Source organism: Agelaius phoeniceus, chromosome 6 (genome assembly GCF_051311805.1).
Source record: "Agelaius phoeniceus isolate bAgePho1 chromosome 6, bAgePho1.hap1, whole genome shotgun sequence".
Classification (NCBI taxonomy): Eukaryota; Metazoa; Chordata; class Aves; order Passeriformes; family Icteridae; genus Agelaius; species Agelaius phoeniceus.
This window is the reverse complement of record NC_135270.1, coordinates 26,065,640-26,083,510: the sequence shown is the minus strand read 5'-3', so window position 1 is coordinate 26,083,510 and position 17,871 is coordinate 26,065,640. Positions and strand designations below refer to the sequence as shown.

General features: G+C 39.6%; 1 protein-coding gene across 1 annotated transcript in view; it reads left to right on the top strand.

The window, feature by feature from the left end:
• Nucleotides 1–7,429: 7,429 nt before the first annotated feature.
• Nucleotides 7,430–17,871, top strand: part of LOC129121934 (transmembrane protein 263-like) — a 201,465-nt gene continuing 191,023 nt past the window's right edge. The window contains exon 1 of the mRNA XM_054635466.2: nucleotides 7,430–7,669. Coding sequence (XP_054491441.2) covers nucleotides 7,463–7,669 — 207 coding nt within the window. The 5' untranslated portion in view covers nucleotides 7,430–7,462. The remainder of the gene's footprint in view (nucleotides 7,670–17,871) is intronic.

Below are 17,871 nucleotides of genomic sequence, written 5' to 3'. Positions count from 1 at the left end.
AAAGCGTATTGTCAGCTGCTCTTGGTGGAAACTTGTTTTGAGCAGAAGCTGTTGAACGTGGGTAGTTTTAAAAGCTACACAAAGCATGCCTGTGTGAGAAGTGAAGTATCTCTGGCAGTTACTGTGTCAATGTGGTGACACTGACTGTCATTTTTCTTTTTGCTCTAGATTCCCAGGTAGATGGTCTCTGCCTGTTTCCTAGTGTTGCAGTTCAACAACACTGTCACTACTCCAGAGGGTGTCTTGGAACATTAATATGGATCTAATGCAAGGCAGTGGGTCACTGGTCAGGGTGGAGAGATGACCTGGGAGAGGGAGTAAGAGGGCAGGACAGAGAGAGTTGGCTAAAGGTGCAGCAGACAAGCAGACCTGGACTTAGCTACAGCCCAAAGTACACCTGTAGCTCTTAGGAAAGTTCACACAGTGCCCAGCAGAGAAACAAGCCATTGATGTTAATCTTTCATCTCTAAAAGAACAAGGGAAAGGAAAACTCCACCTACTCAAAAGGAACACAGAAACTCAGCAGAAGGCTAACCAAGTCCATGTTTCTTTATGTCTTAACACTGTGAGGTACAATTTATCTTGGAATAAAAGTGTATCTCAGTTCAGAAGTTCAGAGCCACTAGTATAGTATTCTTTCTGGACCACAGATTCTAGGCTTGAAGGCAGCTAGTTGATTTTTCATCCCTATTGTCAACATTGAGAAGAAACTTTACCCTGGAGAGGGGAGATTACACAATGGACAATAAATTCATTAGAGGATATTGGCCAGAAGCACAGATTATAGGAAACACCATAACTCTGCAAGCATTATCATGTCAGTGTCTCCTTTCTGTAAAAGAATTTACTGTCTGTGTAGGTGGAAAAAAAGTACCTAAACAGGTCAAAAATACCCTGTAAATAGAGGAACCATCATATGAATTTTATTGTTCATGATAGGGGTGAATTATTATCAAGAGCCTTGTTCTGACATCCTGAGAAAAAAATCACTGGTGATGCCAAATGTCAGCTAAATCTACTAGCAAAGCTTTGCTGTCTGTACAGTTCCAAGTCTTTGGCATGAGTTCAAAGTAAAAATGAATCTGAAAACTCCTGAAATCTGGGAAGCCCATATGTGAATCCAGTTATGCATCCTGGCATTTTGGCAGAAACAGTTTTCTATTGCAAGACTTTGAAGCCTACATAAAAATTAAATTGCCTTTGTGCTCTGTAACTAAAGGCATATTAAATACAGCAGCTTTGTTTAAGTGAAACCAAAAGTTCAAGCTTGCTTATTTCAAGTTTTTTCCCCCTCATTAAAGTTATCAAAACCTGTTTTTATTGCCAAACACATGGCTTTTGATGAAATACAGCTTTCAGTCACTTGTTAGGCTGGATTTTGAAATTAATCTCATTTGAATTTTAATTTTGGAAGCATAAATATAGATGCTTTCAAAGTTTTTTCAGTATGAAGTGATTTCAAATCTTATTCATTTCTTTTTCTCAGTGATTCAAGGTTAACCATATACTACATGAACAAGCTATCTACCTTTCTTATATTTTAAATCTAAATTAAAATTAGTATCTTCTTCATTCTCAAAAAAACATGAATTATAATTAAAAATAATTCTGTCTTCAGACAAAATAAAATTCTTGGCCAATCTGAGAGTTAAATAGATGTGATATCTGATGTGTTTCTATTGTACTAAAACAAAAGAAAAATCCTCTGGAATTTGGTGAGAAATTTGTATGACCTCAACGATGAAGTCCTAAATTTAATGTCTGAATACTCCTATAACTATTATTTAATGAGCAGGAGGTGCAACCATTATAGTTATGCTTCTATAATGACTCTTACTTTATCATTTATGCCATCCTTGTAGATTGTAGCATTTTTTACCTATAGTTTGCAGGGATGTGCATGATAGAAGATGTAGGTGAAAAATCAAGCTATAAGAATCCTTGGTTGCCAACAAGGTGCCCTTTTTTATACAACCCATTTTGTACAAAATCTCACTAGAAGATGCCATCATCTGTTGGTGGAAGTGCTTGTCAATTTAATAGGATCCTCATGAAACACCTCCTGCCATAATGAAATAGAAACCCATTCTTTCTTGGTGCTCTGAGAACAAGCAGACCATGTTGATAGTCAGTGCCTCCTCATATCAGCTTCAGTGTATTTATTTTCTTGTCATGTAACAGGTTGGGAGAGGCTCTGTCACAGGCATTAAACAGCTTGCCTCATATAACAATGCTCTTTTAAAGAGCTATAAAGAAAAAAAATAAGCCAAGCTAATGTTTGGAGTTCAGGATTTTACACAACTAAGCAAAAAGCAGTTGCATTCAGAGAACTAGGTAGACTGATTACACCTCTACAGGATAATGAGTAAGTGCTCTATCTCTGTGCAGAAGGATCTTTAATAAAGACTTGAAATGGATTTTAGATAAGAACTTTCCCAATAAAAGGGATATATGGTCACAAAAATGTGCCTGATACATAAGGAGTGAAACACATTTTTATTTTATCACAGAAACATCAACATCACTTCCTCCCGTGGGCAAGACTCAGATGTTGTATGCACAAAGCAATATGTCAAATCCAGTTATAACTAATTTCAGAAACTATTAATAAATCCCCTATTGCTACCATCCCCTAACAAGGCATTCAGGAATATGCTAACTTCTTGTCTACACTTGATTCCATTCCTTTTCTTGATACCTGTTATCATTATCTTACAAAGGCTCCATATTTTTGTTTCCTTATTGTAAGCATTTCATACCTCCTTGATGTCTCTCATAGGCAGCTCCTCCAAGCACTGACTCTTTCTTCTTCTCACAGTAGCCAACGGACTCCAATCCCTCCCTTAACTAACCAATCCACTCTTTTATAACACTCTTCTTCTTATTGGCTACAGCTGTGGCCTGTTAAAGTCAGGCCTGCTCCTAATCTTTAATAATTACCCTAGCTGCAACTCCTTAGGGGTAAGATTACTTTCTATACTATCTTTATTTTCTTATAGTCTATCCTCCTACAGATACCTCTCCTATTTCCTGATAAAAAAACTTCCCACTGCCCAGGGGGAACTGTAGCTTGTCTTTATTTCATGCAATACTGAGCCATTATTTTGCATTTAAACATACCTGTACACTTTGCACCTAATGCTAAAATGCCATGTGAAATACTAAAATTTGCACAGAGGAAAAAAACCCTGCTGCATATGAGCTGTTGGCATGTCAAATTCCTCAGCTTGAGTACCACAGGCCCTTCACAGGAGAAGGCAGGTGGAAACCTGTGAACCTCTAAGTGTGCTTCCTTCAACTATAAATCCAATGATGCAGCTAAAACTGTCTATGCTTTCCTTGTTATACCACTAGGACTTAAGGGTGTTTGAAAATTAATAGGAACTCCTTAAAAGGAGTCAGTTCCTGAATTATTCTTTTACCAGTCCAGGATGTAGGAGGCTAAGTGATGCTCCTTGCTCTGCCACAAAAGTTTTCTGTGGCAGGTGGTACATTGTTCAGATTCCAGTGTAGGGTGGCGTTTATGCAACTGACTGCTGTAGGTCTATAGCTTCCCTTGGTTTAGTTACCTTTGTGCCTTCAGCTGAACTTTTTGCCAGAGAAAATTTTATTAATTCTCTGCTGGAGTTGGAATATTCTCCAATATCCAGCTAGCCAGTGCAGCAAGTACCTCCCTACCTTGCAGGGATGTTGTGGAAGTGAAGCTAGGCAAGAGAGAATCAAATCTACAGTACAATTGCTGTACTGACAGCTATAGAGGCCTGTAAAGCATAAAAAAGTAAGGGAAGGTCTCAATACAGAAGTCCTTCACCAAGATGCAGCATGCATGCAGCAGAACTAATGCTTATGACTTTGCAAAGTTGTGGCTAATTTATTTGTTGGGTGTTCTTGGGATGCTTGAAAAGGCCAATGGCAAATTTATTTTCTCAAGGTAAAGGAATTTTTTTTCATCTGGAACAGACATGTCTGGAGGAGTTGTAAAAGCTCCAGTCATTACTAACCAACAGCTTTATTGTCTGGAAATAATTTCCTTTCTAGCAGGACCCTTTAACATGAGCCAATTACTACCACCATACTGTGATCACCAGTTTCAATGAATTATTACTGTGTATTATTTTCCTGTCTTACACCACCTGGCACTTGCATTTCTTTTTGCTGCATTATGCTTTTTAGCAGCAGGCAATGATAAGGCTGCTCAAATGTCACACAGGGCAAGAATATGACTTAAGAACCTAGGGATGAAAAAATGGAGGTAAACAGGGGTATCAAAGCAGGCCATTCTGCTTGATGATGGCAGCCACCTGCACTCAGGTGAAACTGAACCTTGCAGCAGTCTAATCTAGTATCAATTATCTCTGTTTTAATGTTTCTGTCCACCTGAGTACTGTAAAACAGTCATTAATTATCTCAGTCTTTTCTAATACATCTAAGGGAAAGCTCTGTCATTGTAGGGTGTGATTTGGGACTACTGTTGTTGATAAGGTTCCTGTCTCTGAGCCAGTGTATGGTTATGAGCATAGGCAAAAAGTGCTGAAATCTCATCTCCTAAAGTTAGTAAAAGTGACAGGGAGAAGCTGTTAGTCATTTTGCACCTGAGGAGTGGGCTTTCTAGCCTACACAGAAAAAAATATACCTGACCATCACTCTTTCACATACTCACCCCTACACAAAACATGGTAACTTATATAAAACTTTCTTTTTCTAATAAGTAGTTTGGGAATGTACTGTTACCAAATCTGAAGGTAACTTTTTTTTTCCCACTGACTTCAACACCTTGAACAAAATTATAAATGATCAATGCTTTAGTTAAGATGTTTGAGATCCCAGCCGTCACTGAAAATTCTAGGTAGGCAAATCTCCCCTGTTGGTCCATACTTCTTGAAGGCTGGGAAAGGAATTTCTCCATGAAAAGACATCGCTTTTAATTTACAAAAAGTGGAGTTTATGGAAGCATATACATTAGCCATTTTGCTTCAGTAGAGACACACTTTTGAGGTGAATCTCACCAGACCAGGACTGGAGTGCATTAAATGGATAAATCCTTTTGGATGAAACTAAGTAATAATTTTGGTGCTGCTGAAATAGTTTCACAAATAAAGTTCTTTCTGTGCTTAGCACAAAGTAAACAAATTAATTTCTGATTCTTTACCCCCCCCCCCCCATCTCCTATTTGTCTATCATCCAGAATATTCTGATTTTTCAGCTGGAACATTCTTGAACTGTTCTGCAGACATTGCAAACATTACAACCTAAAGTTAACTTATTTAAAAGATTGCACTTCAATCTACTTTATTGGCTTAGGAACTTGCTGAAAAAAAATTATGTTCATCTGAAATTCACTAGTTTAAATTGAGAAAGTTGCATTTTTAACTTCACTAGACTGAATAATTTAAACTGGATGAGGGAAAATATATTTTTCTCTTTAACTCTTTATACTCTTTATACTTTAGGCAATATTATTTTATTGTTAATCAGGCTATAATTTACATGTTAAACTCAACACAAACTTTATATAATCTTGTTTCTACCCATCAAAAGATGGATTTGTGTTATACAATAAAAAATTTAATATAATTCTACCAATAATATTGACAAGATTATTTTATATAAATTTTATTTGTTTTGAAGGAAGTACTTACATTTTGGTTATATTATTACAGTTAGTTTTATATATCTAATATAGATGCACACACATATATGTGCAGATCTGTAGAAATTAGTGTGGTATTTGAAACCTTCACTGAATTCACTGGCTTCCACTATTGCTCTTCTGAAAATGTTCACATGCTTGTGAAGTATCTTTATATTTTCATAAGAAATTATAAATTCTGCTGTGAGAGTCTGTGCCAGGAAAGGGCTGCAGAATACTTCCTCTAAGAAGTGATGCAGATAATTATGTAAGGCATGGATTTGTTGTGAAAAGCAAAGGAAATGAATCTTTTTAATTGTCAGCCCATGTGAGGTGAGGGAATTGCTTTGTTTGGTGTCTTTCAAGAGTTTCCTTTTTAACTGAAAAATGGAAACCAGTCTTATGGTACCACTCCAAGGAGGTTCTGCAATTAAAAATGACAGTCTGGGACAAACAAAAAATTAACTGTGCACTGAGACACGGTATTCCTAGACTTTAAGCAATGTAATTGTTCCTTTTTGGTTTCTGACTAAATAGGGTCTACTGTATTCCAGAATGCCTTAAAAGACATATATATAGGTGCCTAGCATACTTCTTTACAGAAGAAATTGCAACATTTCTTAGTCAAGAAGTTAAAAAATGAAACAAAAGCAGGCTTTCCTCTTTTGGATTCAACCACTTGTTGAGTTAGTTATATTCTCTACATATTAACTCAGCCTCATATGTAGAATAATATTAAATCAGAGAAAAATGAACTCTTAATCACCATTATTCACTTAATGTAGTTTTCTCTCCCTATTTCAGGAATCATAACTTCAAACCACTCTTCTTTTTGTTTTGCTTTGTCTGGCTTCCTCATTGCACCAAACCATCTGCTAGCAGAACATGCTTCTACCCATGTGTGTGGTGGTGTGCAGTGATAGTTTTAAAGCAACACACGAGAAATAAAACTTCAGATGCCAAAGATTATGTCCAGACTTTTTATCTTTGCCACCAAACTGTACTCCCTCGTGTGAAGCAGCAGCATGGGCACAGCCCCCATCCTGCGGGCCGGAGCCATGCTCCGTTGGCTGAGGATAGGGGAGGAGAGGGCTCGGGAGCCCCATGCCCTCCCGGGCACTCAGCTTGTGAGCAGGATCCTTGTCCAGCTGTGAGGGGTCTCGAGTGGGTGTCCTGTGAGGAGCGGCTGAGGGCCATGGGGATGTTTAGCCTGGAGAAAAGGAGGCTCAGGGTGACCTTTCTCTACAACTCCCTGACCAGAGGCTGTTGCCCACTGGGGGCCAGTCCCTTCTCACAGGTAACAAGTGACAAGATGAGAAGACATAGTCTCAAGCTAGACCAGGGGAGGTTCAGGTTGGACATTAAGAGGAATTTCTTTACAATTAGGGTGGTTAGACACTCGAACAGATTGACCAGGGCATGGTGGAGTCACCATGCTTGGAGTTAAGACTGGATGTGGCATTTACTGGCATGGTCTAGCTGACACGGGGGCGCTTACATTAGACTCAGTGATCTCATAGATCTTTTCCAACCTAATTGATTCTATTTGATTCTGTGAATGCCAGCAAGCCTGCAGTGAGGGCAGAGCTCGGAGAACTGGCTCCTCATCTTGGCCAAACCAACGCTGCTGCTTCCATGTTTGACTTAAGGCTGAGGCAATTCATCTCCCTTCGCTGCTTTCCCAGGAAATTGGAAGGGGCCAGCATGTCCCACAGGCGAAGCACTTCACCTGCCGTGCCAGGCAGCGGTGTTGCCTGGGGGGGGGTGTCTCGGTGAGGGCTGCACGGAGCCCAGGCTCCGTCGTGAGGCGCCGGCTGCGAGCCCCCCGCCAACATGGCGCCCCTGACCCCCGCGCTTCCTCTTCCGGCCGGGTTGCCATGGCGCTGCCCCCGGCCCAGCCTCCCCCCGCCCGCCGGTGTGTGTTTACATCGGGCAGGAGGAGCCGGAGCCCCAGCGCCGGGGGAGACGGGCACGCAGCCGCCGGCCGCCCGCCCTCCCTGCATCCCCGCCGGGCGGTGCTCCGGGAGACGCGGCATGAAGGTGATGCTGGCGGCCGTCCCCGGGGCGGGGGGTTCGGCTGCGGGGGGGCGAGGGGCGGGGGCCGGGCCCGGCGGTAACCGGTGGCGGGAGGTGGTGGCGGCCGTGCGCTCTCGTAACCTAGTACACAACTTCCAGAAGCTTCCAACTTCGCGGGGGATGCGGTGTCGCTTCTTGGGTCCGTCTCCCTGGAAAGAATCCCCCGTTCTCTCCATTAAAACCGACTCGTTTCCTACGGCGCTGAAACGGGAAGGGAATAGCGTGGGAGCCGGTGAAGGCTGCCTGCCCCCGCTGCCCTTCCAGGCTGGTGTCTCCACGGAGAAATTGCCCTCCTTCCCCGGGCCTCTTCCCTCATCCGCAGCATCTCGCAGGGGTTCGCTGCCCGGGGTCCGTGCCTCGCTGTGCGGCCGGGCTGTCCCGGTGCTCACCTGTGCCGCTGCTCACGCAGGCCCTTCCCTAAGCCCGGCGGAGATCTCGCCTTTCTCCGTAGTTTGCTGTGGAAAACTGTTAGGATGGAGAATGTCTAACCTGAGCCGATTATTGGTGTGTGTGCTGAGGCTGGCTGGACTATAAAAGTAGTAATATATAACACTCAGATGTGAGGTTGTGTCTTCTGTTGTGTTGGTTAGGAGTCAGTGATGCCGTTGTATTATTTTTTTCTTCACTTTATGTTATCATATCTCTGTAATTTTCAGATGTGTGACTTTTAAAGGGGTTTTCTCTCATTAATCAGTCTGACACACCAGACATTCCCTGTCTCCTGAATTTGTCTAGCAGTAAAATAAAAAATGTATTAGCTAGGTTGTAAGCTCTTTGAGGTAGAAACCGTATAGGTCTGTACCAATCCCGATGGAGAGGTTTGGCTCAGGCCTTCCTCCAAGCCTCTGAGTCAAGTAAGTGTGTGTTAGAAGTTCATCAGCTTGTGCAGGTGTTGGGTTCTGGGAAGTGCATGTGTGGCAGTCACTGGGCTTAAGAATTGTCTCTGGGCACTAGGGGCTCTTAACCATGATATCTGCACAACTGGTGGGTGATAGAAAAGGGGCAGCCTTTGCATACATGCAATAAATATATGTAAAGAGACCATGTCCTTCTGTGCAGTGTATATTTTGTTGTGCATTTGTACAAAGCCTGATAGTAAAATGTGTATTTTTTTCCTTTCTCTCTGAGCATTTCTTAGTTCCAATAGTGTAGGATAATAAAAAGTATGTATTGAGAACGTTATTGATAAACAGCACTATGGCTTTGGGTGATTTGTTGACTTACACTGTAAAACAGAAACCTCAGAGTGCTGTGTGAACAGTACATCCAGTTTGAGGTCAAAACTGAAAACAGAAGCTGAAGGAAATCTTTTATTTCACTCAGAGTAAACAGCTGCTTATTCTTGCTAAGCCCATTACTTCTGCTGAATTCCTTTTTTGCCCCACTAGAGTGGGGAAAGCTCATGGCTATTTAAGATAAGCTCATCCAAAATACAGCAAGATGTGAGTGGAATCATGTTCTGACTGCAAGGAAAATGAGTGTGTTCAGGGGAAAGTTATCTGTTTGTTTTTAACCAATCATTGTCCAGGTATAAGCACTGTATAGAGCTTTTCAGTATAAAAGGGTTCACTTTTTTTCTCAGAGTGGGTAATTTCTTTCAGGGCACATTTTTTTCCATGTGTGCCACTTTTCCCTGTAGGAGTTGCTTCAAGTTTCTTCTGGGTAAGATCATTGCAGATGCATTATTTAAATTCTTAAGCTGAGGGTGGGGATAATTGTCTTTTCATTTAACAAGTGGAACCCATTGAAATGTGCAGTATTTTCACCCCTTTAAAAGGGTGAGAAAGGGAGAAGTGAAGGGAAGGAGGAGGTGTCTGTGTGGTGTGAGTTGAATCTGAATCCCTTTTATGGGCCTGCTCATGAGTACTTCAGTGTGACTTTAAAACAAATAAGTTTAAAGATTTGATCATTGCAGGGAAGACATCAAAACTAAGCTTTTCAAAAGTCATTGTGTCAGTTTCTCCCCAAGTTATTGTTATATCCTGGGAAGTAGATTTGAGTTTGTGTGTTTCTGGCAGCACTGGTTTTGGTGGTGAGCTCATTGATGCTGGTTAGCATGTTGCTGAGAAGGCAGAGCAGTCAAAAGAAAACAGGTTAATGCTAGTATCAAAATGGTCTGCCTGCTTAGGGAAGGGAAGAAGCAGGCAAAGGGAAGTAAGTGGTAACATCAGGGGATGTTCTTCTGCTGTAGAAGTGATCCTTTCAGGATCCATTACTAATGCTGATCATTGCTGAGGAAACTGAAGCCTCATGTAGTTTATTTTTAAAACAATAATTTAGTAAGTATCCTGTTGAAAAGGTAGAGTGAAGTAAAGTAGAATGGCAAAGCAATGCTTTAAAACTTGGTGTTGAAGCTGGACTGGATTCAGGATAGTCTTTATGTGTACTTTTTTCTGCTCCCATGTCTTTTGAGCTGTGTCTGTGCTGAAGGATGGTTTCTCTGTGCTCTTCCAGGCTATGCAAAGTACAAAACTGGTTAAAGTCCCTTGTCCTGCTTTATAGGACAGGAGTGAGAGGCAAGCAGCTCAGATTGTGTCAGGACGTGGACCTTTTCTGTGTGTAGTAATAAGTGATACCTTTTGAATATGTCGATAAAGTTTGCTTTCCTTCAAGGACAGATTGTCCTGATGGCAAGGAAATACACCTTTTCAGGCTGCATTAGGAGCCTGGGTAAGGTGTCTGTCCTGTGGGGAGGGCAGTTCCATTAATTAGGGCAGTGGGGAGATAGGCAGGGATTTGGATGCTAATTTCTGTCCCACAACACAGTATCTTTCCAGTATTCATCTCTTGTGGCTAAATGCTGGATTTCTCAAGTCTTAGGCAGCACTGGAGAAGGTTCTTGTGCCCTTGCTAACAGAACCTCTTCATGCTGTATCTTCAATGGGTGAATGAGGCATTAGGATAGTTCCTGGTATGGTTCTGCTGTGGTGACTGCTTCTAACACTGCTGCTGTCACTGGGCTAACCTAAATCCAAAATCAGACATGAAAGGCATTGAGAGTGGCGGGTCATATTAAAGTTCTTGTTTGTGAAAGTAAGCTCAGGATGTGATTTAAGTAGCTGGTCCCCTCTTTATTGAAAGGATTGTTCAAAGTAGAATGAGAGCTTATGGTGGTTTGGCATGGGCTCACAGTTAAGTTATATAGTTTGGGATATGACAAGTGTCATAAATGTGACATTTTACTTTGAGAAACTCAAAGCTATATTTAAGAGAAAGAATGTGAACTTACTGCCTATAGTTCTCTTTTTCTGACTGCCTGTGATAGTGAGTGTTGACAGATAAATTTTAGAGATCTGAATAAGGCAAGATTATTTTGAAGATGCAGTATTAAATTTATGGAAAGCTCAAGTAAATATTTTTCTTGCTTGTGTTTACAGACAGCTCTGTTCCTTAAGGATGTCGTGGGTTGTTCTGTCAAAATGATATATATGTAATCTTTTTTTTTTACATGTGTCCAATCTTGTTTATCAGGCCTCTTTATAGTTGAAATGAAAAGTGCTTGGGAAAGGAGCAGCTTATAAGAATAGGAGACAAGAGTTATTGCTTTCTGTGGAGTATATAGTAATATTTTGTTTTCCTAGCATGTAGTCCTAAATGTGGTCTAGAAATGAGGAGGAGCATGAATGTAAGTGATAGAGTAAAAGTTACATAAAGGTACATAGAATATGGAGTACATATTCTGTAGATAATTTTGATTGAAATATTTGCCTGTGATTGGTTGCATCTGTTTTTCTTTATTGCTGAACTGCCTTACAAACCTTGTAGTGGTTTTCTTTTTCAAATTTCAGCTGAATTTCAGAGATGGGAAAGGGTTGCATACCTTAGAAGTTCTGGGCAAAGGTATATTCTTACATAGATGGGACAAATAGTAGAGCTCTTAAGTTTCTTCAAAAGAATGTTCTGATTGAACTTAGCAGGCGTCACAGAAGTGGCTTGTGCTGGTAAATCTTAGTCTTAATATGTCTGCAGAGCTGCTCAAGGTCTACTGCATTACTTGGGCTTTGATTCATTCTAAAAACATTTCGGAGGGAGAACCTTTGCACTTCACAGATCTTCAAAGTAGAAGGCAGCAGTTACCAAAAGCTATTGCTTCCTGAATTAATTCTTACTTGTGTGTTGCTTGTGTTCATAATGATCAAGTGTTTTTTCCATCTGATGGGTGTTTGGTTGCTGACTGTAGTAACTCTGGTTGGAATCTTGTATGCAGCAAGTTGTGACCTTTCTTACTACTTCTTGGAGTGAGTTTGGGAGAAAAGGAGCTCTCTATGGAGCCTGAAATAATGGGGGTGTTACTGCTGGCAGTGCTTCTAGCAGTCGAGTTTTGACTGTGCAGGCTAGGTGTGAAATTGCAGGGCTTAAAAGTACCAGAAGATGTAGCTTTTGTTCTGTAAAGTTAGTAAATATTTTATCTGAAATGCTTCTTCTTTAAAGCACTACAAAAACTGCATAGAATGACAAGCAATACTGATCTTGAAAAGCTCTGATGTGAGTTCAAAACTCATTTGTAAGGAAGGAAATATTTAACTACCTAGCCATCAACAAGATAAATTTAAAAGTTGTGTGATAAATAACTCATAATGCAATCTCCTAGCTAATTACCAAATGCAGAAAATGCATTTTGAAATACCTAATGAAATAAGCACCAGGAGTGAGTTCTGTCCTGAATAAAATATTTTATATTTATTCTCAATTTCTAGCATCTAAAATTACTTTTGAATGTTTTGAATCAACTTTTTAACTTCAGATGGATTTGCAGCTTTTTTTTAGTCAAATTTTTCAAAAGGAAATTAAGATTTTTTTGCAAGATGACTTGGGTTTCAAAGTCTTGCAGTGATGTCTCTCGTGACTCTTTTGGGGGACAATGCTCATATTTTTCAAGCTGTATATATGCTTATGTACTTTGAATTCAAGTCTTATAGTAAAAATTCTGATGTTCTAGCTGTAAAAGCTGTCGGAAATTACTTAAATTTCAGCTAGTTAAAGCTAAAACAGTAGTAGTGCACCTTTAAGGAAATAAATGCGTGGAAATTGAGTCATATGAAACCATAGTTATAGAATTCTGCTTAATGCATCTTTCCATGAGGTTTTTTTGTTGTTGTTGTTTTTTTATTGTGACCCTACTGAGGATGGTGAAAAGGTTACTACATGATAAATGTCTAGCATAGTTGAGAAGATCTTAATGACCTTTGTCATATATGCCTAAATTATTAGGCAAAAGACTTCTCATTTTTCAGACAAATTTCTCATGCTGTCTGTAGCTCCCTAAAGTGATACTTCCACCTCTTGTTAGGAAAATGGAGAATATTCTTTCTGTATAGTGCATTATCTCATTTATTCAGGCAGACTAAAACTGGCATTAATCACTAAATCTGTCTGTCAAGGACCAAGCTGGAAAAGTACATTTATAGTATGTTATAATATGTTATAGTATAATATACTATAGTATGTTAGTTATTCTCTTTGGGCCAGGTCAGTACATGATCAAATGAAATGTGATTTGCTTGGTTTAGATTTTGAAAACCACTCTTACATTCTTTCTGTGCTAACATTGATTTAGTAGGTGAAATCCAGATGGAAAATAAATGATCGATTGAGATAAAATTCAATACAATAATTAATTCAAAATCCAGAACTGTTTCGTCTACCACTGAGCAGACTGTATTGGCTGTTTGTTGTATAAATGGTACTATCTATCCTGTACAAAATATGAACATGGAAAGTGTAAACCATCAGTTTACTGGCTTGCTGGATGGAGAATAGACCGTGGTGTCATTAGTATTCTTGAAAATTTATTTATGCCAAATAAACCCTAATTTGGATTACTGACAGTACAAAGTTGTTTTATTGCTGTAAAAATAGGATTTGACTGTTCTGTTGAGAATAGAACTCAATCTTGACTTGGCATTTGCAACATTAAATCTTTCTCTTATTGCCTCTCTCTACCAGTCCTGTTGTCAAGACGAAATTAAGTGTTAAAATTGTAGCCTCCCTAATGTGTTTGTCCAAACTCAGAAAAGAGCAAGTAATCTAAGCAACTTTTCTATTCTTTGTTACAGCGTACTTTGAAGAAAGTGCTACAATTTTACACTACTGTCATCCTCAGCACTTCTATTTCTGTACTTTCCTTTAGTGTTCCAGGGGATTTATAACTGCAACTCAAATTCCCCTTGGGCTGAAACCTGGCACAGGAGCTCTCATTATAAGTGAACTTTGTTTTGCAAAATTAAAAGAGGCTTTCTTAAACATAGAGGAAAGAAAAAAAAAATTATGGTTGCTCATCAATTTTATTCCCACTGCATGAAAAATCCAACTGACATTGGAAGTCCCAAAGGTGTGGCTGTGCAATCAATAATGATGGCAGATTCAATGGAATGTTTCTATTGCATTTAGAAAACTTTAAATTAAAGTCTTAATTCCTTGAAGTGCTGAAAATTCATTGCTGAAGTAAAAGCTACAGCTGCAAACTGCCTAACAAAAGTACAGTGATAGTTGTAAACTTGTTCCCAGTGTCTGAGCAGCAGAGAATAAGGAGATGGTTGGGTGGTTATGTGCTTCAGGTGAAGTACCTGTAGGTCCTCAGCTCTCTGGAGAAGGTTGTCATCATGTTGAACTACCTACCCAGTGGTTTATTGTTTAATTTTTATCTTTCTTTAAACAATAGCCTCCTTTTTTTTTTTCTGTAGGAATTGAGACCTTATGTAATTTTGTAAAAAGCAGAAAGGGCATTGTGAGCCACAAGCCATTTTCAGATATGGAAAATGGAACAATTTAATTTGTTTAAACATGAAATATCCAATATAAGTTCTGAGAAACTTTATAACAGTGACTGGATAGAGGAGAGATCCCAAATTAACAGTGTCATTAGTGATGTCATTTTAGGAAAGCCTGATGAAGGTCAGTTTCATTGTTACTGGATATGACAAACCCTTTGGCATCTGTGAACATTCGGCCCAGTCATAGCATGTATCATCTGTCATGCATTTGGAGAAAGTGAAGTTGGGGTGAGAAGGGCTGTGGTTTTGATTTTGTGGTGTTAGGAAGGGGAAAAGTACGCTAATGTGCAGGAAACTGTGGGTTTTATTCTTGTGGATTTAAACCTGATACACAAATAGCCAATGCTTTTACTGGGATACTTGAGCATCCCAAAGCACTTAACAAACTGTCCTGTGTTTGGGGATTACTTCACTTGTTTCTTCACACAGAAAGAAACACTGAATCTTGTCATTCTTTAAGGGTGCATCTAACCTTTATGATTATCGCTTGACATATATTTGATACTGTATAAAAAAGGCTGGGAAGCTTACAAGTGAAATCACAGATGTGGAGGTATGAAGCCTAGGCTGCCACGAATTTTCCTCTGCTTAATTGCTTTATTGGACTTGTGCCTACATAGAATACCAGGTCTGAAAGTCACTGTTAGGCAGGACAGAGGACATGTGATTTATGCTGGCAGTTGAGGATTTGCATAGAAAGAAGCAAGTCTGACTTTCTGGGCTCTTAAGGAGAGGCTTTAGGAGGAATGAGGCAGTTTCTTACAGTGGAAGAAGTAAGATTCTAGGCTCAAGTCCAGAATATAAATGAAGAATATTTTCAGAAAGGAGAAACTGGAATAAAGTGTTAAGAAGCAAGAATGGGAATATGAAGGTTTAGATCAGGAAATAAATACCATTTTCACTTGAAAATGCACAGGGAAAGTAGTAGCTAAAGCTGCAGATTTTAGAATTATTTCCCAAGTGTAGTGTCAGCTGAGACAGTAAACTGCTGCTGAATCCATGACTATGAGCTTTAGATTCCTCCAGCTTCTGTTCTGAAAGGGGGAGAAGATTGCTTATAAGTTTGGGTATAATGGAGAAGAGTACTTACATGATGTATTTCCTTCTGGTTCTGCTTATGATAGGGGATTTAAAAAAATCACTTGTCTTTAGTGAGTAGAGTAGGAATGGTGAGAAGGAGCAGAGTTGCAAGATATGTGGTTCTCTGTAGGGGGACAGAATATAAGTAAATAAAGGTAGTATAGAAAGTAATTTTACCCCCTAAAGAGTTGCAGCTGGGTTAATTATTAAAGATTAGGAGCAGGCCTGACTTTAACAGGCCACAGCTGTACCCAGTAAGAAGAAGAGTGTTATAAAAGAGTGGATTGGTTGGTTGAGGGGAACTGGAGTCAGTTGGCTGCTGTGAGAAGAAGAAAGAGTCAGTGCTTGGAGGAGCTGCCTATGAGAAACATCAAGGAGGTATGAAACTCTTGCAATAAGGAAACAAAAATATGGAGCCTTTGTGATATAATGACAACAGTTCTCTGAAGAAAATTTGAAGTTATTTGTCCCAAACTTGTTCAATTTCATTAATAATTTTTCACAGGATGTATATATATATGTATATTTATTTATTTATTTATTTATTTGATTGCCCTCCCTCACAGTTGCCTTTCTTGGACTTTGTTTTGTAGTTTTGTATTTTGCTGCTCATTAATAAAGTGAATTCCTGACTCAGTGAGCAGTCAATTGATGGACTTCAGTTTAAGATTATATACCATAATTAATATAATGCCAAGTACAAAAGTAGAGTCTAAAAGGCCTAAAAGTGGTGATGGTGCAGGTAGGATTTTTGGTTGCTTCAAGATGACTCTTTAGAAAGCAGAGCCATATTGGGGCATTTACAGTGACAGTCTCATGTTGGTATTGACCTATGAGCAAAATGAGCTGACACTGATTGCTTGGTGTTGGGATTGCTCCTGTACTGTGTGGGTATTTTGAGTATTTATTACTTTGCTGAGATTGAGGTAGTATGGCTCCTTGTCTGATTGAGCATGCTGGTATCACTTGTTAGTATAAATGTGGTGATAAATGGAGCTCTTGGTTTCAGTGTCATGAACATAACTCTGTACCTTGTGGAAAATGCTGACCCTGACTGGATAGGACCTTGCTTTCTGTCATGCATGCATTTACTATAGCACTTGTGACATGTACAGCCTTTAAATATACTGAGAATCTGAGCATATAGCTGAACTTCTGGTCAGGATTATTCTCAAAATACTGTATCCTGTGGAAGAGCATGAGGTATACTCTGAAATGCCTGTATGCAATTTGTCACACTTGTTTAGTTCAGTACTGGCAGCCCTCTCTGTCCATAAATACATAGCCTTCTATGAAACACATTATAAATCCACAAACAATAATTTGCCAGGTCACAGCAGTCCATAGCATTTGGGTTAAACTGCATTGTAAGGTCAGTAGTCATGCAGTGTGATCAGAACAAGGGATTGTATGTTTCTCAGTTTCTGTGAGAATTCCTTTAGGATTGATGATTTGCTGAGTTCATACAAAGCTTTCCAGCTTCCTTAAGAGTTCATTGAAACTGTTGGCATCTTTAACTTCATTTTGGAAGGGTGGGTGTTGCCTCTGCTTGAGTTTACCTTTTCAGCTTGGAGACGGTGTTAAAATATGACAGAAAAATTGCCGCTAAGCCTTAATGGTGCTCCTAGTCAAGTACTCATCAAGGAATTGTATGAAGTGCTCGCTTGTTGAGGGCAGGGACTGTCTTTGAAGAGCTAAGAGGTTTTTCTTAGCTGTATATTCTTAGGCTCTGTGCCATAACCTAACTTTCTGTAATAATACCTAATTAACGTTTGTGCTTCTCCAGTGGTTCTAGTGAGGAATAGGAACTCATTCCCAATTTAAGAGGCTATTACAAACCCTAAATAATTGAAAGAATATTGTACAGTAATATCTGCTGATGTTCCTGAGCTGTTGATACACCTTCCTGCATCCCAGATGCTCCTGAGGGAATGTCAAAGCAGAAGCAATCTGTGTACAGTTCCTTCTGCCACCGCTACAGCTCCAGAGGATTAATATTGAACCTGCAAGCCAATAACTTCCACAGTTGTGAGCATCCCATTCCCCTACTTGTCTGTCATGGATCCTTAAGAATGAAAAAAGGAGATGTAACTGGTGCCTCATTCTTGAAATGATAGTGTAAAAAGAAAGGTTGAGACAAAGTTATTGGACTCAACCTTAGCATAGTTACAAACCTTCTCAGAAGATAATTTCCTGGATTTTTTTTTGATTGCTATAGATGACTGTGCTGCCAGAACTGTAGATATGGTAAATGTTGATTACCAAGCTTGCAGCAGGTCCAGTGAATTGAACTCAGCAGATGTAACTAAAAAA